At 48.3% G+C, this 21,367-nt stretch overlaps 1 protein-coding gene across 1 annotated transcript in view; it reads right to left on the bottom strand.

Moving 5' to 3' along the window:
• Window positions 1–8,949: 8,949 nt before the first annotated feature.
• PRDM1 (PR/SET domain 1) overlaps window positions 8,950–21,367 on the bottom strand; it is a 20,909-nt gene continuing 8,491 nt past the window's right edge. The window contains exons 4-7 of the mRNA XM_045294487.1: window positions 18,944–19,196; window positions 12,922–14,015; window positions 12,334–12,462; window positions 8,950–11,928 (exon numbers count right to left, since the gene is read on the bottom strand). Of these exons, the coding sequence (XP_045150422.1) occupies window positions 11,353–11,928; window positions 12,334–12,462; window positions 12,922–14,015; window positions 18,944–19,196 (2,052 nt within the window). The 3' untranslated portion in view covers window positions 8,950–11,352. The remainder of the gene's footprint in view (window positions 11,929–12,333; window positions 12,463–12,921; window positions 14,016–18,943; window positions 19,197–21,367) is intronic.

The following is a 21,367-nucleotide window of genomic DNA, read 5'->3' as shown; positions in this document are numbered from 1 at the left end:
CTTGCGAGCAAATCTTCGATTCCATTCTATCATTTTCAAACTCTCCTTGCTCTTTTTGGAACAAGATTGAGATCTGGATGTAAGAGATGCCGCTCTCATTTCTAAGTTATATCGCCAGTCTTAAAAGCTTTCTTCCCTTTCGTTCTTCCTTTTTTCTTTTTCAGCCAATCCTCTTAAGAGCGTATAATCCTTCAGGCTATAGATGAGCAATAATATATTATGTTTTCACATTAAACTTGGAGGAAGGGTTGAAACAGCTGTAACCTATCTGAGACGGGCTGAATGCCTTGCTCTGGGTAATATAATTTTCAGTCTGGAATCCACGTGTAGGTCAAGACGAGAGAAGACAAAAGCTACCCATTTGAAGCAATCCAACTATCAATTGTCTAGGGTTCCCGTTGGTTGAGAAGCTGGTTAGCAGGTGGGCATACTGAAAGTCTTCAGATATTTTGAGCAGAATCATGCATGTTGGGCTGACATTGCCTGAGACGATGGGGACCGAGGAAGAACAGATGGCTCACTCTCAACTTTCATCTTGGCTTCCAGGTAGATTGGTTAACTATATCAGGGCAATGTTTAGAACCAAGAGCATACCTCCTTAAACTCAGAAGCAACCACCTTTTTTTATGTGCAGTTGAATCAGAAAATAGGTCCCCGTATACGTTTCCTTTCCTTTGTAGAAAACACACTCTGTGCTTCCAAGGGGAATGAAACCATTTGTCCAAAATGGCATCTGAAGTTTTGCAATCGCCCAGTGCCTTCCATCTGAGGACCACGGTGCTCTTTCACTGCATTCCGGGAGTCTGAGGACTTCCCTGAGGAGGTGGGTTAGCTCTGTGCCTCGATTTCCCCTTTGGTGCACTATCGATTGACCTGTGGCTACCACAGAACCGCTGAAGCCTGACACCTGACTTTCTGCTAAAGCACACGGAAATGCCACCTCAATATGGCACTTCACCAGGGACTGGCCACCCCCGGGGTGGTGCGAACCCCTCAGTCAGGAGGCAGGTGGAAGGAGCTCAGCTTCAGAGACGCAGATGGTGTGAAGAGTTAGGAGCGGGATGGGTTCAGATTGATAAGGGGCCACAGAAGTTCATGGTTCTCTGAGGCACTCCATCGCTTTCTTTCTTTTCTGAAAATTCGGCAGAACTAGTTAAGAGTCAAGCTCCTGACAAGGCAAAAGCCAGTCATTTAATGCTATAAAACTCTGCTGTTTTGGCAAGCCTGCCCCAAGTACAAACAACATCAGTGGCTCCTCTGGGCCCTGCCCAGGTCGGCAATAGGAGCATTGTCTAATCTGCTAACGTAGGAAGCGGAGTCAGGAAGCTGGAATTCGGTTTCCAGTTCCAGCATGAACTTGTTAGGTGGCTTGGGCATCTCCCTTGATCTCTCATGGCTTCATTTTGCCCATTTCTAGGATGGAGATGCTCAAAGGCTGTCTGCCTCGAAGAGAATGGGTTGTCTTAGACCTTCCCACCGGTTCAAGGTCAGGAACTTCTAGCAGCAACAGCGAGAGCCCATTCCAAGACCTGTTGAGGAGCATCGAGGAAGACTTTAGCCCCATTAACCAGATATATGAACTACAAGCTCACCCTGCTTAGTAAAAATGAAACCGGTTCATTAAAATTCACCCTCATTGTTTGTACGGCCAACTGTGTGGAGGGGTTATTTGCTGGGTCACATATAGCTCTGAGCTGGCTTCCCCAGCCCAGAAGGTAGGCTGTCTCCCTGCAGCCTGCAGCAGAGATGCGGGTGGATGCCAAGAGAGGGCTAATGCTTACCAATCGAGTGAGCAAATTCCTGTAGAAGTTGTGACCATCAATTCCCACCTCCTTTCCATTGAGCCAAACAAACAGAAGTAGCAGTACTTTAGATACAGACGTGGTGTTCCACACTTGGCATTCCTGGGTGGTCCAGTTGACACATTCAGCTGTGAACTGTAGATTGGACGGTTCACTCCATCCAGAGGCACCTTGGCTGAGAGGGTTGGTAATCTGCTTCTCCCCAAATCAGCCACTGCAAACTTTCTGGGGTACAGTTCTACTCTGACACCCATGATGTGGCCATGAATTTGGGGTCAAGGGGGCAACTTAGTCTTCATTGGGAATAAGACAGGGAGCATCAGCCCCAAGCCTTGGAAATGGCCTGGACCACTTGGGACCAAGCATGTCTTCACCGTGGTTTTGCCTATTGTCGTGGGCCCCAAGCTGGGCCCCAAGCGCTTCCATTCCATCGCTCCTCTTCCTGATGCTGCCAGGGTGGGGCCCCACTCGCAGAACTGGTCCACTTCCTTATGCTCCCCGTCCTTCCTCAAGTATGTGAGGCAGTGCAGGGAGGGCTGCTATGCCTGGCATTTGGTTTGCCAGGCTTGAGCCCAGCTGTGACCTGAGAAGGCTATTGTGGCAGCTCTCAGCCTGACAGAGAGCCCCTAGGGAAGGACGGGGAGCCCAGCGTACAAAATCCGAGCAGCTCCCACACTCTAGGCTGGGCGACCATCTTGAAGCAGGTCATTTTCATTTTCAGAACAAGGCAGTGGCAGGCTGAGGCCGCAGGAGTGCAGGTCCCATGAGCTTCTCAGCTCCTCTTTCTAAGGCTCGCTCAGGTCTGCTTCCCCTGGCCCTGGGCCTCCCTTCCCGGCTCCTGGTGCCTTTGGCATCCTCCGGAGTCTATCGCCTGTCTTGTAGGCTGGAGAGATAACCAAGTCATGTTTTTTCTTTTCTTTTGGGAGGAGGGGTGGGGTGGGGTGGGGTTCGAGGCAGTAAGGTGGCCTACATGCGTCTGTGATGAAGGAGAATCACAATGAAACTAACTAGTCAAGTAGAGAGCGGAGGCCGCCGCCCACAGGGGCAGCCGGCACCAACTGCTGCCGAGGAGGTTAAGCGCCCAGTGGCCGCTTGGGTCAGGCTCTGGCTTCCACAAGGTCGTGATTCAGTAATAACTGGAAGCACAATTGCTTTTTCACTCACTATTTTTTAACGGTTTATTCATAAAGCAATTTTTCACTTTTCACTTATTTTCAACCCCTTTCATATCTATCTGTTCACAGTTCCTGTCTTGCCTTTAACCTTTCCCTCTCTCCTCCACCCTCTTGCTGTTTTAATTTCTCTGTTCTCCCTTTTGTAAACCATTAAGCCTGATTGTTTTGCTCAATGAAATGTTTCTCTCAAGGTCTTCTTCGGTTCTTCGTTACTGACTCATTTTCTTCCTTAGCTGCCACGATTTTGCCCAGCCCTTCCCCTTACCCCTGTTCCTTTTGGGAGGTAACAAACTTACTTACATGTTTCCCAAGCATCTCACAAGTATGCCTTTGGTTAGAAAAAAAAATGAAGAAGAGAAAATGAACCCACTAACCTAAACACCCTAGAATTCATGGTGTTTTATTCTAACAGAAGCTCAACTTAAGCAAAACCCATTATTTCCATTAAAAGAATTCTGATTCCTTTCAGATGAGCATATTAATTCATAGGGAAGTCCACGGTGCTCACAAATTAGCAGAATCTTTGCAAGCCCACTCTCTTTAGCCAAAAGAAGCCACAATTGTTGCTTCCATCCAGGCCGGCCCCTCACTTCCATTTGCTCTGACATCTGCTTTCTAAATCACAAAGATCTGCCTATAGCAACAGTCAGAGTTCCAAGGAAAACAAACCAAAAGGAAATAGAGCAATGTGGAATCTTAGCCTAGTAAAGAGGGCTCGGGGCCAAAAAGAGGAAGACCCTCGGTGAGATGGGCTGACATGGAGGCGATGGCAATGGGCCGGGAGGGAGCAGTGTGTGGAAGGAGGGCCCAGGGCCAGGCAGTGTCGCCTTCTGGTAGCCGTCAGGTCCCTATGGGTTAGAATTGACCGATTCACAGGCACCCAGCATCAGCAATAGCCGGTGTTAAGAGCTGCAAGACTTCCAAAACTCTTGGACATGGGGCCCGTTCCAACTCAGAGGGAGAACCGTTACCTCTGGGTTTATCCTGAGCCTCATCTCTCTCCCTAGGAGCAGCTGGTGATTTCGAACCTCTGATCTTGCAGTTAGCAGGCCAACACGTGACCCACTCTGCCCCCAGTGCTCCTTCCCAAAGACTTCTGAACAAAACAAAAAAACTGGAAGACAAGCCACGGATGGCTCCTTGATTTTTCAGGAAACATTGACCCCGGGGAGTTCAGGAATTTTCTCTGGAGTACCTAGTTAGCAAGGATAGAAGCAAGCATCCAGATTTCCCTGTTCACAACTCTTTCCATGAGTGCAGCCCTCGTGATTGTAGTTTTCGCCTAGAGGCCTCTCCGTGGAAAACAAAGCCTATGGCAATTCCTTTTCCATTGTGGAAGGAGCTCTCACCGATGGCAATGGAGACTGCGTGGCAGAAAGCAACCGGTGTGCACACTCAAATGGCACCCGGGGCATGTGCCACCCCTTAGGACTGGGAGCCATCGAAAAAGCCGCTCCACGTAGGCTCCTCGGTTGATGAGTCTCAAAACAAATGTCTGTAGGTTATTTAGACTGAAACTAGGGAACCAAGGGAGGGTCACATGGGAGGGGAAAAGGGTGTGTCTCACTTCCTTTGCCTGTGTAGACGAAAGAATGAGTCGAGAGAAGTAGTGTTGGTGGGAGAAGAAAAGGTAGAGGAGGTCTCACTTCAGGCAAGTAACAACTGTGCCGGCAGACCCTGGAGCTGCGTGACGAGTGTCAGGGGCAATGATCGTTGAGAAAGGTGTCATGAATCATTTTCCATCCTCTTTCAGAATTCTTAGGAGTCCTGGAGGCACAGCAGTTACGTCTTGACCTTCTAACTGCCACATCAGTAGTTCGAAACCACAAGCAGCTCTGAAGAAGAGAGTGGAGACTTTCTACGTGTGTAAAGTTAGTCTCAGAAACTCACAGAGGCAGTTCTGCACGCTCCCATGGGGTCACTATGGCATCGACTGGATGGCAGTGAGTTTTGGGGTTTTCAGAATTCCTGGGAACTCCACTGTGTGATTGCTTTTCAAGCATTTCACCCAGTTCATGTCATACTATTAGGGACAGATCCTCAAAATGAGGTTGTCCACATAGATCTTTTTATCCATGCTGAAGAATCTCTAGCCTTTCCTAGGGGGCCTCAGGAAGATCACCTGTCCAGTCAATTCCAACTCATGGCAACTTCCCATGAGTCAGAGAAGAACTGTATTCCACAGGGTTTCTGTTAAGTAACTTCTGTTTAGAAGTAGGTGGTCGGCCTTTTCTTCTGAGACATCCCTGGGGGTGGTGAAAGAAGCCCTGCTGTCATGTGGTTAAAGCACTCGACAGCTAACCAAAAAGATCAGTGATTGGAGCTCAAAGGCCATTCCGCAGAAGAATGATGAGGAGCGGAGCCCTGGTGCTGCAGTGGTTATCCAGTGAGCTGTGCGTGATCTGCTCCGGAGAAAGATGGGGTTTCCTACCCGTGTAAACAGGTAGAGTCTCGGAAACCCACAGGGTTAGTTCTACCCTGTCCTCTAGGATGGCTATGAGTGGGCACCAACTTGATAGCAATGAGTTTGGGAGTTGGATTTTTGGGGGGTCTGTAAAGGTCACAGCTTTGGAAACCCGGTGGGACAGTCCCACCTTGTCCTATCAGGTTGCGATGACTTGACATTGACTCAGCAGCGACAAGGTTGTTGTTGTTTGTTTACTTGATTAGAACCACGGACCTTTCAGTTAGCAAGTGAGCACGTTAACCATCGGCATCACCCCAGAACATTTTCTACCCAAGTCTTACATTTACCGTGTCCTCAGATGTGCAAAATATGGATGCTAGACATAGGAAGGGTTGACCGGAGCATCTTTGCATCTTGTGCTTTCAAACAAGCTGAGTCCTTGCTAAACTTTCCGCAGAAGGAGACTCTTACTTCTTCCCATGAAAAGGAATTCATTGTGGTAGAAACCCTAATGGTAGGAATTGCTCTTAGGCCAGCGGTCCTCAACCTGTGCGGCGCAACCTATTTGGGGGTCGGGCAACCCTTTCACAGGGGTCACCTGATTTATCACAGTAGTAAAATGACAGTTAGGAATTAGCATGAGGAACTGTATCAAAGGGTGGCGGCATTAGGAAGGTTGTGAACCACTGCTCAGCAGGTAATTCCTTCAGGTACCTAAGATGAGGAGGATCGCCCAGATTCCATGAACTCTGTTAACATGCTGCAATGTTTCTTATCCAAGTTACTTTTACCTCTCTCTCAGGGCTTTCTTTTTTCAAGATGGATTTAGAGGGCAAGTATAAGGTGACTAAACATTTATGTTAAATAAAATCTACCCTAAATTCAGAAAGAAGGAAATTTGTCCCTGACCAACTCGGCTTCACCCCTTCCCAAACCTATAAAGAAAAACAAAGTAGGAGAGGCTTATTGGTTTCCAGTATTTCGTGATTTGGACAATGACTATTGGCATAAGTCTGGTTAAAAATAATTTCTTAAGAGTCTTGCGGGATTTTTGTTTAAATTCCATGATCCAGACTGTATTGATATTAAAACGATGTACTTATTTAGAGAGCAGCTGTCAGCAGCACTTTGAAGAAACAGACTCATGCGCTCTGAGGGCTCGAACCCAAACAAGACAGGGAAGGGAGGCCGACCCGCAGGTGCGGGACCTTTTCTTGCGGCCGCTGTACACCCAAAAGTGGATCCAACAGAGGTAGCCAGTGCTCAGAACCATCGGATTTCTTTTGTTGTTGTTATTATTTCTTATGATTTGAAGTTGTTAGTGAAATAGATGCGGTAGGAACTAAGAAGTATGCTTTCTTAAAGGAATAGGAGAATCTTCTGGATTGGTTCCATGGACACACGGATTTCTCCTCCAGTTATAATTCTTTTAGCTGCCCCTCTGTGATCTGCTTTTTCTGCGAGAGCACCTTATCCTCGACTCCTAGAGGCTTGGTTTTACATCAGAAACCCTCCACCATGCGTCTCTAATTTTGTTCATTCCCCTGTTCTGGCTCTCCCTCATCGTCTCCTTGTTAAAGACAATTTGGATAATCAGAAAGAGAGAGAGATGAATAAGTTCACGTATACCAATTTATGGGTTCTAAATTGTCTTCGTTTCCCTAAGAGGGGAGGGAGGATCGACAACCATCTCTATAAACACCCATTAAGTGTATGTTCTGGTACATATGTTCTAGGAGAAATAGAATACATAACTTCTGCACATTTTTATTTTGTTGAAAAATGGCTCAGAAAAAGGTGACTTCTTTATCTTTCCTTATCTGATAAGCACAAAACCTCAGTCCAACGTTGAGGAGTTTGGCCTGGTAGACATAAGTGATCAGTGAATAGTATCATTTCGTGTAATGCTTCATTAAACAGTCAAGTCTACAAGCGTGTACATTTAGAATTCTCAAGTTCTTTGCCAAGTTAGCAAATGATGATTTATGGCAGTTTGCTATTACTCTCTGTGTCTTATTGGGCTCTGTTTGGTAACATTATTACAATGGTCCTGTAGAAATTAGGAGTTCAACCAGCACCATTTGGCACGTTTAAGACAATAGGGTTCTGGGTTTCTTAACTCCAATGACATGTTGGCAGCACTTCGAATTTGTGTTACAGATGTTCGGAGGCAGTTAAAGCCAAAGCGTTAAAGAAAAATAAATCGGGCACCTTTGAGTGTAGAGGGCAGGAGAAAACCTTACGTAGCATGAAGGTACATGAACACAATTTGTCAAAAATATTTAGATCTTTTCTCATTGAAGGCAACATCAAGTTGCTGGAAGTAACTTCTATTCAGGTCTGTCAAATTAGCCTCACATTTACTTGTGTGTTTCTGGAAGACAGGTTAGCTTCTGTGGACAAACCAGTGGGCTTATTCCCACTGATCCCTGGGTTGGACGCCAACAATGCATGCCCAGATTCTGGTAAAAGAGAAATTTTCTAGTGGAAAGTTTAGATGTGACAGAAGATGTAGGTGTAGGGCAAGGTGGCTATGCAGATGCATATATTCCCTGGCGAATATGCCTAATATAGCTTATACTCCATAGAAGCTCCCAGATCCAGCTTCCCAGGGCTTCCCCAGCCCCTTAACCCATGAGGGCTCTAAGATGGCCTGGAGTGAACCCACGTCTTCTTCACCTCTCTACGGGTCCTGTCAATAAGTGAAACAGACAGACATAGCCAACACAAGCAAACACACCTTCCCAGTTACAGGCTAATGCTCGAAGTATCTTTCTTGAAGAATACTTGTATGGCTCCTGACTGTCAGTCATTTTGTGGGCGATGACGGATCAATGTTAGCATGTGAGTTAGTTAATTGTGCCAGCCTGGCCGATAATCACATGTGGGGCTGGTTGAAAGGCGGAGGGATAAATGGGTGGTGAAGCCTCGCTTTTCTAGTTCTCGGGTCTCTTGCTTTGTGATGGTCGCACCAGGATGCAGCTGCCTTAGCAGCTTCCTGCTTCAGCTTGCAAGATTGACTTCCTACAAGACATCCCCAAGGAGAAGCCGCATGGACCTTTCCCGATGCAGCCCTGGGTGCTGGAGCAGCCTTATGGAGACCCCTGCTAGTGCTGAGATGTTTATTCGTTTACTGACTCAGCTTTCCTCCTGCAGTCGGCATCATTGCCTCTGTTTTGTGAGGTGGAGGACTTTGTGGACTGGTGTTGGGTTAATGGGTTAATGTTGGACTTGCGGGCTTGGGCAGCATTGGGTTGGGATGTTTTCGTGATGCACATTTTCTTTACATAAAACTCTCTCTTATACATGAGTTGCTGTGGATTTGTTTCTCCAAAGTACCCAGACTAATACAGCATGTGACTCACAAGTGGTCCCTGGTGGGGGAGGTGTCTGTGTGGGGTGGGGGAAGTTGCTGAAAGCATCACTTGCTGCTTGAAAGAGAAAGGGAAGCATTATGGAGACAGTATTGTGTTGTGTCCAAATTTGGTCTTGGGCCACCTTTGCCATCCAGATAAGATGTCACTCACTGCTCGCTCCATAACTCAAGACACCAGACAAGCATCGGTAAAGCATGAACATTTGTATTTAATTTACATTTTGACAATTCGCACATAAATAACAAATGTAAACCAGTACGTAAACATAAGATAGTTTGTTCTAGCAAAGTAAAAAGCCAGTAACTTTGGTCAGTTTTAACTTTGAGGAAAAAAACAAAACCACTGTTGCCTGTGGGCTCAACCTTCACATGTAAGAGGCCTAAGAGGGAAAGTCAGACATTAACGAAGCGGGCCGGTCTCAAGCCGCTGCACATCTTTGTGAAAAGCGCCGGAGGGAAAGCAAGCACCGAGGGCAAAGATGAGAACAAATGGTGGCTGAGAATGAAGGTACCGCCTCTCGGGTGTCACTGTCCGGGGAGTGATGCTTTGGTTTCCCCAGATTCAAACTACACCCCATCACACAGGCATGCACAATCCTGTTCATCTGGCTACTGAAGGGAACTGAGGGATAAGGCTCTTAGGTTTCCTCAGCTTACCCTAAGTATGTTTGATTCTGCAGAGGTTGACACTGCCGTGAACAAACTGTCCTCTATCAAACGGATTGCTGAGTAATGGGTCACTATGGAGGGAGAGGAAGAGAGCAGGAGCGAGGTGGCCGACAGACGACGGCAGGATTTTTATTTCTGACTTTGGTGTGACCACTTAATTACAATGTGGCAGAACAAGAATAGAGCCATCTTACATGGTCCTTGATAGGAAAGCAAACACCAACGTGTTGCTCTCTTTCTCCTCGGCGGTTATGTAGTCCACCCTCGGCACCCACGTTTAGGTCACGGTCCACACACACCGACGTGGGTGCTAACCAGTTTCAGGAAAGGATTGTTTTCAGGGGTGGGTGAGTGGATACAAAGGGCCTTAGGTAAAATAGGTTCTTTTACATGGCTTGGCTCACAACTTATGTGGTTATAAATATATAGAGATAGATATACATGGTACAGTGGTATAAATAGATTTATAAATATACATCATTCTTTGCTACACCTGGAATGGTGACAAGCAGTCTTTGGCTTCAGCAGTACAAGGACACAGCGACACACACTCTATCCTTGTGGCGGACACTTGGGGTTCTTCTCTCGGGTAGCAAACCATTAGATCCTAAGACACTCTTTCCTGCATGGCTGGACTTACTCAATGAGGTAATTGTTGTTGAACAACTTTGCAATGCTCTCTCATCTTCAATTAAATTAACCATAACATGTAAAAAACACAAATACTGCGGACAGTTTTACAGAAAACTATAAAATCGATGTGTTGGGGATAGGAATGTTCAGTTACCCGCTTTCACCCTAAGACGACGAGATACCCGTTTTTCTGTTTTGCAGAGTGTGGCCTGAGCCCATCTACCTCAAACGCCTTCCTGATAAAGCACCCCGATGGTGCAATTTTGACATAAAATAACCAACAATAAAACAACACCCAGACTCAAGCCCCCAAACTTCACACACACACCACCGCCAGTGCTTTGGGAGGAGCCTAGCAGTGGCTTCAAACATGGCATTTTGTCTTCTTCACATTTTCAGATAATACACTGCGATGCAGAAGGCACGTGGCCACCCCAAGGGTCACATCCATGACTTGAGGGGAGGGTGCACTTTTTAAAGAGAGAGACAGGTTGGCCAAACCTTCCTGCCACTTTTCTGGGTAACACTGGGGAGAGAAGTCAGAATGGTACAGAAACATACAAGACTCTTTCTCTTGTTCTTCCTAATCAAGCTATGATTGGGTAAGTCTGCACAAATCCATTAAAACTCTATCTGATCCTACCAATTAACACATCAACCGTTTTAACTTTGGTAATACCAAAACCTCATTCTCAAATATCTTGGAGGGAAGTTGACTGAGGGAAATGATAAGATTTGCTAAGTCTTAGGTACGGTACTTAAGTAGATGTGCAGAAAGAACGGCCACAGGACAAAATCCTAACATTTATACTCAAATTACAAGGAATTTTTCCAGTCATTGTAAACATTTTTAATTATTGCTTTCTGAATGGTAAATTGCATAATAAATTATGAAGTATCATCATTGAAAAAAAATAATTATAGTTACTAGGCAATAGTCTTCGTACTGGGAAGGCTCTGCAGACATCCACACAAGTACTCAAAATACACGGGTTCAAATAGATAGAGGTGGGTGTAAATAAGTAGATATAATACGCATACATACATACATACACATATATAGATATTGTCTTTGCCTTGTTTATGCCCTGAGATTTCAGTAACTTTGGAGTTCCTTCTCTTCATTCCAGAGGTGAGGCGTTCCCGCCTCACTCCTGCCGTCGGGAGAGTTTTGCCAGACTGGGGATTACGGACAAGCACGTTTGGTCCAGGCACCCTGACGCACCAAGTCATAAGTTCAAAACAACAAAACAGCAAAAGCAAACAACGCTTTTCATTTTTCTGAAAATCTTAAGGATCCATTGTCTCAACTGTCTCTTGTTTGACCTTCACAGGTTCCAGAGGTAGTGGCTGACGGGCAGGCAGCTTCCTGAGGGCCAGGTCTGAGGGTTCGTAAAAGTGACACCCGGAGGAGAGGGGTCCGTTCTCCAGGTTTCTCTGCAAGGAAACTTTGAGGCCCGTGTCTTCCTTCTCCTTCCTGACCATGGCCAGGATTTCCTTCTCCACCACAGCGGTCACCTCCATGGTGTCCTCCATGTCCTCGAGCCGGTCAGCACTGTCACTGATGTCAAACTTCTCGATCTCTTCGTTGATGCAGGTGAGGTCCTCCAGCGGCAGCCCGGCGGCGGGGGCCAGGGGGCAGTTTCCCTTCAGGTGGACCTGGAGGCTGCAGAGGTGGATGTAGCTCTTGTGGCACTGGGCACACTTGTGGGGCCGCTCCCGCGTGTGCAGGCGCTTGTGGAGTTTCAGGTGCACAAACTGGGTGAACTTGGCAGGGCACACCTTGCACTGGTAAGGTTTCTCCCCCGAGTGGAGGCGCAGGTGGGTTTTGAGATTGCTGGTGCTGCTGAATCGTTTATGGCAAACCTGCGAGGGGTGGGGGGGAGGGCAGAGAAGGGGGACAGGAAGACCAGGAGATTAGAAGCTGCCAACGGGAGGGGCGAGCTGCATGAAACAAACACCCAGCAAAACCTGGGCAGCGAGAAGCCTCCCTGTCGGGGCACCTGCGGTGGAATACAAGCAAACAGGGCGATGTGGCACACTGCTGGTTTCCCCACCATCTCCCACCCACTGGCAGCGAGCGGGCTGTGTCATCGTCTCGGCTTGTCGTTGAGGACAGAGCCCTGGGAGGCCGGGGTGCTCGGCCTTAGTAATGGGCTCAGCCCAGGGCTGGCAGAATCCTGGGTGTGGGGCAACTACAGGCTGCATGACTCGGGGTTGACCAACACCAAAGACCTGGTCCCCGAGTTTCACCCAGGCAACGCTGCCCACCTGGCATTCGTGTGGCTTCTCTCCCGTGTGTACCAGGTAGTGTTTCTGCAGATGGGCCAGCTGAGTGAAGCCCTTGTTGCAGGTCTGACATTTGAAAGGCCGTTCTCCACTGTGCACGCGGAGGTGGACCTGGGAAGAAGGTGCAGGCGTTAGATCGGACAGCACCGAGACAGCTGTCTGCCCTCAGACACTCGCTCCCGAGGCAGTCACGAGGCCGCCGAGTTAAGAACGGCACCAAGACCACGTCTCAGCCGGTGCAAACACCACCCCGGAGAGGTTCCGCGCGCTGTGTTGGAACAAAACTCAACAGGCGACAAACAAACTCAGTTGCCATCGAGTTGATTCTGACTCGTGGAGACCTGGTCTAGTAGGGTCTACAGGATCTTCTGGCCCAAACCCCACATACTTCTTTTAAAAATTTGGGAGAGAGGTGGTAAGGTGTCTAAAGCCACCCACTAGAAGTGACAATGGTAGAACCTGCATTCACCAAGTTTTCTACTGCTGAAAATGTAATGTAGGCCTTGTAGATCGTAAGCTAAATACACTAGCGCTTTCTCTCTTTCTCTCTCTCTCTCTCTCTCGGCTTACCTTCAAATTGGAGAGCTGGCCAAACGTCTTGGAGCACACGTTGCACTCATACTTGATCTTGCCATTCTGCTTCTTGAGCGGGTAGGGCAGGGTCTTGTAGCCAGTCATGTTTCGTTTGCTCTTGATGAGATTCATGGCTTCATCGCTGCTGGGGGGCGCCAGGGCTGCTGAGGTAGCTTTGGGTTGTACCACGTGCTCCGCCGTGGCGGCGGTGCCCGCGGTCGGAGACCCGCTCGTGGGGCTGCACACCTTGTCCTTCAAGCTGGCAGCGGCCCCGGTGAGGGAGAAGGCACTATGGGGCGCCGGAACCAGCACGTCTCTGGGGTGCTCGGGCTGCAGCAGCCTCCGGGCCCCATCGGTGGGCAGGGAGCTGGGGAGGGCAGCCGGGTTGAGCATGGGGTGAGGGAGGCTGCCCCCACTCAGGAGGTTGCTGTAGACGGGGTACAGCCTCGGGAAGAGACCAAAGTTGTTGATGCTGCTAATGTTACTCAGGCCGTTACAGTTCATGCTGTACGGGGGTAACAGAAACTTGGGGTAGTGGGCATTGTAAGAAGGGATGAAGGCAGGGGGCAGGTGGGGCGGAGGTGCATATCCTGGGTAGGAGCCCAAGCCTTCGGGGCCATAGGGTGCATTCAAGTACGCATAGGGGTCCCTCTGTTCTTGGGAGACCGGGGCCAGAGGCGACCCTGCTGCCCCGGGGCTGCTGTGAGGGCTGGCACTCTGGAGGCTTTGGTCGGGGCTGCTTCTGGCCGAGGGGCTTGGGGTGGTGGAGGACGGAAGAGGGGAGTGGGCCATGTACGTGGGTCTCTCCATCCCGTAAGCTTTCAAAAAGTCTTCGGGTAGCGGGGCCCGGAGCGGGTAGACCACCCGAGGATAGAAGGGCATTTCAGGGCTCCCCTCTTTCCGAAAGTCCTCCACGTCCTTGTCTGAAGCGATGGGCGAAATGTTGGCCCGGTGCGAGTCCCTCCCTTTGGAGGGGTTCGAGTCCAGCCTGAGGATCTCTTTCACGCTGTGCTCTCTCTTGGGGGCAGCGCTCTTGGGGCAAAGCTCGCTTCTTTCGGGGCTCAGTTGCTTAGGGTGGTTCTGGGTAGGCGCTGAAATGAAGGAGAGAAGGCAGTTAGTTGGAGGGGGGGCTCTCTCTTCTCGAGAAAGCCGGAGCACCGGCTGGCGACACAGATCGAGACACTGGGCACCCTCCACACCCCATGTGTCCGTGCGTTCCAGCATCCGTGGGCCTCTGAGCACCGCCGCTCCTTGTCCCTCTCGGACCGGCACAGCAACAGCTTGCGGCCAATGAACAGGCCCTCGGGATCCCTGCGTTCTCACGAGCACAAACCCCACCGGCACGAAAGTGCTGCTCAGACTCGAACAGGCCCGCTTCCATTTAAAACGGGGTGGAAAACTACCAGGGCGGGGGTAGGGGGGGTCAGAGGTGACTCTCGAGTCAGTCTGATGTTCACAGTTTACCTAGAGGAAATCAGCACACCCTGTGAGCGAGATGTGAAAGATTACGAGTCTCATTTCAAGTAACGAAGCAGTCATCAATTTTCACCTCCACTTGGGGTAAATCTGAATGTGATAGAAGCTTGCCCAAACGGCCCACGCCCAGTAGACAGATGGGTGGTGTGGAGGCCACCCCTCACCCTCCACTCCCCTGCAACCAAGAACAGCTCTAGAAGAAGCAGGCTCCCAGCAAGGCCGTCCTGGGAGTCGCAGGTGTGACCCAGTCACCTCTGCCAAACCACACGGGCACTTCCCGAGCCAGTTCAATTACTTAGAGCGCCGAAGGAAACAGCCGCCGCCGCCACCATGGAAGCATGTGCCCCAAAAGGTGTATGATTACTTGGTGAATATGTCATTTCGTGAGAGCAGCCATGAGGAGGCACAGCTCTGCCCCCCTCGCGCACCCCTAGCCTACAGCTCTGACCCCAAACACATCTTCTGTGAATGAAGAGGTGTCCGGGAAAAGCCCAGCAACTCCCTGCTCAGCATTCCCTGGAAGTCAAAGGGAAGCGGAGCGCGTGGAAATAGAGGTCTGGTTCCTGGCCGGCCAGCAGTCAGACCAGAAAGCTGGCGTGTACTGCTGGCTGGCCCGCAGGGCACCCTGGGCTGCAGCATTCAGTAGGGCCGGCTCCAGGCCTAAGTGCTCTCCGGCGTTTCGTCAAGTGTCACTGGGTGTCTAAAAACATCCCCAGCTAGATTTAACAGAGAAAGAACTCCAGGCTTGATATCTGATAGGGCTGGAAATTAACTACATGCAACTCCAGTTTCTGAACCCTTCAAATCCATTCTCTGGGCTGACAGGCTGGAGGGATTCGATTCCAGTCTGATAGCTCCTGGGAGAATGTTATCGCCTTTCAGCTGTTATCAGTTATCCTGGGCCAGCCAGCAGCCTCAGAATAAACACGGGAGAAGGGGCCTAATCTGGGAAGATGCTGATGGGGGGGTGGGGGTGCGATGAAGAGATGGCTGAGAGAGAGGGGTTTCTGAACCCACGAAACCAAAATAAATATCGCCTTATCAGCCAGTATCAGTCTTTCAGGGAGGCCAGCAGGCAGGAAGTGCAAATTGTCACTTTTGTTTTTTAAAGCTAAAACGGCAAAGGAAGAGAGAGACAACGAAGTTGGAAAACTGATAGGCCAGGCATCTCACAGCCACAGGAAGGAATTTACGAAGGTTTAAAACAAAACCTGATTGGGAGCTACAGAGCCCAAACTAAAGGGGGAGTGAGAGAGAGAGAGAGAGAGAGAGAGAGAGTGCGTGCCACCCTAATCAGAGGAAAATACAGAGAAACTTCACTCCTAGCTTTCTGCCACTTTTACTTGGCGAATGATGTTTGACCCAGTCTCCTATTTTAGCCCCCTTTGTAGCTCCAATACTCCCTTGGTCCTAAAACTCCAACACCAAGAAGCCTTGAACTTAAAACATGTAAGTCCAGACAGGAAGGGGGGTGTCTCATGAAATACCACGCTAGAGTCAAGATGACAGAATGGAAACAAAGCTTATGAGGGGGGCCAGTGGATAAAAAGGTCGGGATGGGGATTTTCTGTGCAAAATACTTAGAAGAGGATCCTGCACAGAATGTATCCATCATGAGCGTTTGCCTATTCTTCCACCTTTAAGAACTTGATTACTATCTTGTTCTAAAACAATATCCGAAGCCAGGAGGGTGTTAGCCTCCCTGAGATGGCCTGCAGGTGGGACCCGGGCAGTCCCTAGGAAGGTAACCTTCTTAAAATCCCAACAGCAGCTGAGCAGTCAGTGGAGCTGCGCTCATTTCTGACTCTCCACTCAGCAGCAGCTTGAGTTAACATGAAAAGGAAAATCAAGATCTGTTTTTGTTCTTAAATCATAACTGGCTGTAGGCGGATGGAGTCATTTCAAGAGTGAACTGCTTCAGAAGGCTCTGAATGGTTTAATTATGCCGACTCACATTTTCGTTCTATAATAAGAACCCCAAGACTACAAGAGAGATCCTAGAAGTTCTGCAGTAGGCAAAACAAAAGCCCGTTTTCAACTGAAACTGAGAACGCAGATGAACATTTAGAAGTCTACAGTTTGGTCAACTGTTTTCTAGATGAGATAGATAGAAAAATATCCCTCAAAAACTGGGAGGGACAGGGAATGAACTGAATTGTTTTTATTACATTAAAAAAAAAACCCTGATTGCTTTTTAATGATTTTAAATGGCGTTCAGCATGTGTGACCACTGGCATTTACCATTCCTATCTCAGTTTATTCCCAATCCTTTCTCCTCACAACTCAAACCCAGGGGTGCCATTGCGGCCCTCGAGGCTCCCCTCGGCGGGAGGATGCTGGCCCAGCACGGCACTGTCCTCACGTCTGGACACCCAGCACAGCTCTCCTGGAGACACAATCAAACCTGTGAGACCTGATGAAATAGTGGAAATTTTCCTGATAGAGTCTCAATCATCCGCTGCCACACCCACGATCACTGGTTTCACAATTGGCAGCAGGAGTCTTGTCTGGAAGTGACTGGCTGATGTGAACTCCCTTCTTTGCTGTGACTACTGTGCCAAAGAAAGGTACCAGGCAAGGTTTAACCACCTCTTACTTTTTTTCCTCTTCCCCATAGCAATGGAAGATTCTACAGAAAGCTACTAAGGAGATTGGAGAAGACGAGGTGTCTTTTCACAGCGTGCATGAAAATGGCTTCAGTACTGGGATGAAGTCTTTCATTAGAGAGTAAAAACACAAGGCCTTGAAACAGCTGGTGATTGGCAGAGGGTGGGGGAAGTATGTGACAACGCTTCATCATGCTTGGGGCAAAGTCACTGGGCTGGGTCACCTCAAATGGAGTTACTCTGTAAGGAAAGAACAAAGACTTTCCCTGGCCCCAGAAATGATTAAGCTCTAGAAATGTAAGGAGACCTCTGGCTTGCTCTGCATAGGAGGAAGCAGCAGCTCTTCCCCTGAGATGCCCTGCTGGAACAAAGTTCCATAAAAACGTGACTGTGCGTCCATGGCTTTTCCCACCAACTCTCAGCACCGGGCTGGAGCACACAGACACCAGGTATCCAAAAGGCTCTTGGGCGAAAGGCTCTTGGGCACACCCCATCCGAGATGAAGGAAAAGAACAACCGTCTTTGGTCAGAACTCGATTACACAGACAGTGCTTAGTTTGAAAGCTAGTCTGTTTCTAAACATTCCAAGATCTTTTCCTAAAGTTCCAAGGTGAACTGTGTGTACATAAGTGTATGTATTATGTTACCTTAACAGGATGAAAACACACAGAATCAAATTGTCGGCTGCTTAACACATGACCTTATTTGTGTGTGCAAGCATGACCTCATTTGTGCACAGGGGACTTGTATTTCCATAGCCCTAGATTTACAGAAAATGGAAAATATACAAGAGCTCAAGTAAATAGGACAATGTGGAAATATTTGGACAATGACAGATAAGTAGCTAGTTTGTTCATAGATCCTGAAGTTCAGATCAAATTCCCACGTAGGTGAAAATTGACATTATGCCAAATGTCTCAAAGATAAAAATGTGAGCTAAAACAAATTAACTTCTGATAAAGTAAATGAGACCATAGTATTGGTGAATGCAAGTAGAGGATGTAAGGGGATTCTTATACTCTTCGTGTGTAACTTTTCTTTTAGTTCGAAGTAGTATCAAGACAAAAAGTGACCCCAAAAACTCAGCATCCGTTTTGCATTTTCAAACCCAAAAGAACGAATCTTCAATACTACTCTGAGCCAGCCATAGCGACGACAGAGACTAAGAACTTGATGGGCGTCTTTAATTACCCGAGACCACGTGAGACAGACTCAAATGAAGAAGCCATTGGCAGAGACAGACAGACAGACAGACAGAGAGACAGACACACACACACACACACACACACACACACAGATATATAGAGAAGTCATGATATTAATTTTAAGCCAAGGAAAAATTAAAAGCCAAGGAGCTAAGAATTTGTTCTGATCAAGTGATAGGCAGCTACTGTAACACTGATCAAGAGTTCAGATAATTAGGTCTTTACCATAAGGAAGGAAGCGAAGATACAAAATCTCTTTAGGTGATCTATTTACAATAATATTTGAAAAATCATGACTGGCTTTTTTCTAGGAACGGTTGCACAACGCTCCACGTCAGGATTGAACTTGACAACCAAACACACATCTCCGTGGTATGACCACAAGTATGAAACTGCCATTTGCATCCTCCGGGGGTCAGAAGTGACTCCTCTCATCCTTGCACCAGTCCACCTTAGAATGGGGCAAGCATTTCTATTCCTGGACCTTCCTGAAAGAAACACTCCAAGCAGCTCTTCTTTTCTCGCCCCCCCCCCTCTTTTGTAGTGCTCAAGTGTCACTGAGGGAATTGGCAGGAGGAGGGGAAAGAAAGAAATTCTTCTGAGCCACTCGAAGAAGGCGCCTACTGTGGCCCACAGGCTGCATAATTAAACCACATGGTATTAGCGCCTATGGACAGAACTGGCATTATTGGCATTTGAACATTTGTTGTTGTGGTGGTGTAATCCACTTACTGAGATTCATCATCGTCAGCTCTCCAGGGTAAGGGTAGTGGAGCCTCTCTGCAAAGTCCCGGCAATACCACACAAGAAGTTCCTGGTTGGCAGGGATGGGCTTGATGGTGTAGAAGTAGATGTTCATCCCGTTCTGACACGCAGCCAGGTTTTGCTCCCGGGCAGAATGGGCTGGATTCACATAGCGCATCCAGTTGCTTTTCTCCTCATTAAAGCCGTCGATGAAGTGGTGAAGCTCCCCCCTGGAATAGATCTGTCCAAAAGAGAAGCCACGTAAGAGAAAGGCACACCCCCTAGCACCTCTAAGCAACAAACAGCCAGTCCCCGGTGTGATTTCTGGTCCCCTATTGCCTAGGCAGGAAAAAAGAATCCCATCGGTTCCGCCGGAGCAGGCTTGAATCAGCAGAAATAAGGGCGGGTACAGATAAGGCACACTTTGTCATTTACCTTTTCCATTTCGGTTTTTATCACCGGTGCATGTTCGGGAACAATCACCCAAGCATGAAACACCCAATTTCATTTTAGGAGCTGCCTCTGGCAGATGAAACCACCAGCCGAGCACTATTTTGCGACAGCGGTGAGTGGCAACTGGCTGCTGCTACTAAGTTCAGTTCCGATTGTGCCGACTTTTAATGCTTTGAGTCACCCGGGTAAGGCTCAGAGAGCTGACTGCCACCGACTACGTCAAACTGAGTCTCTCGGTTTTTCTCCTTCTCTGTACTTGCCATTTCCTACACCCCCGCCCAAGGCTTCAACTATGCAAACAGCCTCCACCCGCAACCCTAAAAGTCCTGAAGTAACACTTGCTCATATGAACACTTGGACCCTTGCCTTTTTGTGGAAACCCTGGGTGCGGCAAAGGTGAACTTCACCCGCCATAACAAAGTGAGCCCTGGGACACAAGCCAGGATTGGTGGAGTCACTTTTGCTCTTGAGAAACGTGTTCAGCCCTGCGCTTCTCCTTCAGGCCAGAGGAGAGGGACCCTCCGGTCTGCGAGCCGGCCATGGGCGTGTGCATTTTGGGAAAGGAACAGGAAGACAGGCTGTTGGCTCTTTAAAGGCAACACGTAATGAATTCCGGGCTGGCACTACACAACAACCCTGCTGCTCAGCAGACAGACGAAAGGCACTGGCTGGACAGGCTGCACTAGGAAGAGGAAAGAGAGGTTCAGAAGCTCCTTCTCCATCCCCAGAAAGTCTCTCTCTCTCACTTCTCCAGGGCCATCTGTCCTAATCAATCAAGGATACCTGGTCCTCTGCCACGTCTAGTCTCCCAAGTAGGAGGACCTGGAGCAGCAACGTCGCTCCAGCAGGCCCCGCTTTCACGCACACGCTGGCCTCGTCAGCCTAGAGCTCGTTTCTGCTATTTCACGCCAACGTTATCAAAAATAAAAAAGGAACTCTGTCCCTTTAATATGGGCAGTAAACACCAGAATCACTTTCTTTTAAGAGTAACTTCCTGTAAATTGTGAAGGGGAAATACATGCGGCTTCATCAAAGCAGCTTGTGAGAGCTTTGCGGTGTGCTTTGCTAAGAGAAAATGGAACAAGGCTGGGTGAATTCTGCTACCAAGAGGGGTTTTCAAGTTTGTTTACTCTGATGTGCAAACTTCCAGGAACGTGGGCTCCCATCGCTCTTGCACTGTCCGCTGGGGCGGAAGCTGCTTTCTAAAGCGCGGGGTGTGCTGCTTCCAGGCAGCCTTCCACGGATGACAACTTACTGTATCCTTGTTTAAAAACAGAAAGCACCTCGGGTCCATGAAGTCACACACATACACACCCACAAGAAAATAAAATAGTGCCTGCAGAAAACGAACACTGTTCTCTATCACCTCGCTGCATTTCCATAAATTATCAAGAAGATGAAGAACGTGCTGACTCACAGTGCAATTACAAGAAATAATGCCACTGGTTTCTCGACTTGAACGTCCCTCCTCTCCTGTGTGATTTGCATGAAGCTTTTTCTTCCCCCACAACAGATGTTAGTATTCCTGCCAGCAAAATCAGACTGCTTTTAACTTGTGGGCTGGTGGGCTCGCCTACAATACCCCTAGTATGTGGACAGACTGACAGATTACACCCTCCCCGCTAGGGAAGGCCTGTCAGTCACTTATCCTTTATCTTTAAAGGATCAGGGAACTAGGATCGTGATGGAAGGGTCTGAGGGGTTTCTTGTCATTTCTTTTTTTTTGGGGGGGTGGGTCCTTTCAAAATGACATGTGTGTGAATGAGACTTAGGATGTCTTTAATTCAGGCCTTTGACTCCAATAATTTATACAACTCAGTGGCTCACTTCTGGGAAGAATTTATTGGCAGTTAAAGCAAAAAAATACACTCATGACAATTTCCCTATTAAAAATCATGTAAATATGCTTTAAGCATGAGTAATTATTAAATAAAACTCGTGAGGAGTCAGGTTTTTGTT

The sequence above is a fragment of the Echinops telfairi genome, unplaced genomic scaffold (genome assembly GCF_000313985.2).
Source record: "Echinops telfairi isolate 266 unplaced genomic scaffold, ASM31398v2 ScPeMD7_3533;HRSCAF=4204_0, whole genome shotgun sequence".
Taxonomy (NCBI): Eukaryota; Metazoa; Chordata; class Mammalia; order Afrosoricida; family Tenrecidae; genus Echinops; species Echinops telfairi.
Note: the sequence above shows the minus strand (reverse complement) of the source record. Positions and strands in the feature narration are given on the sequence as shown.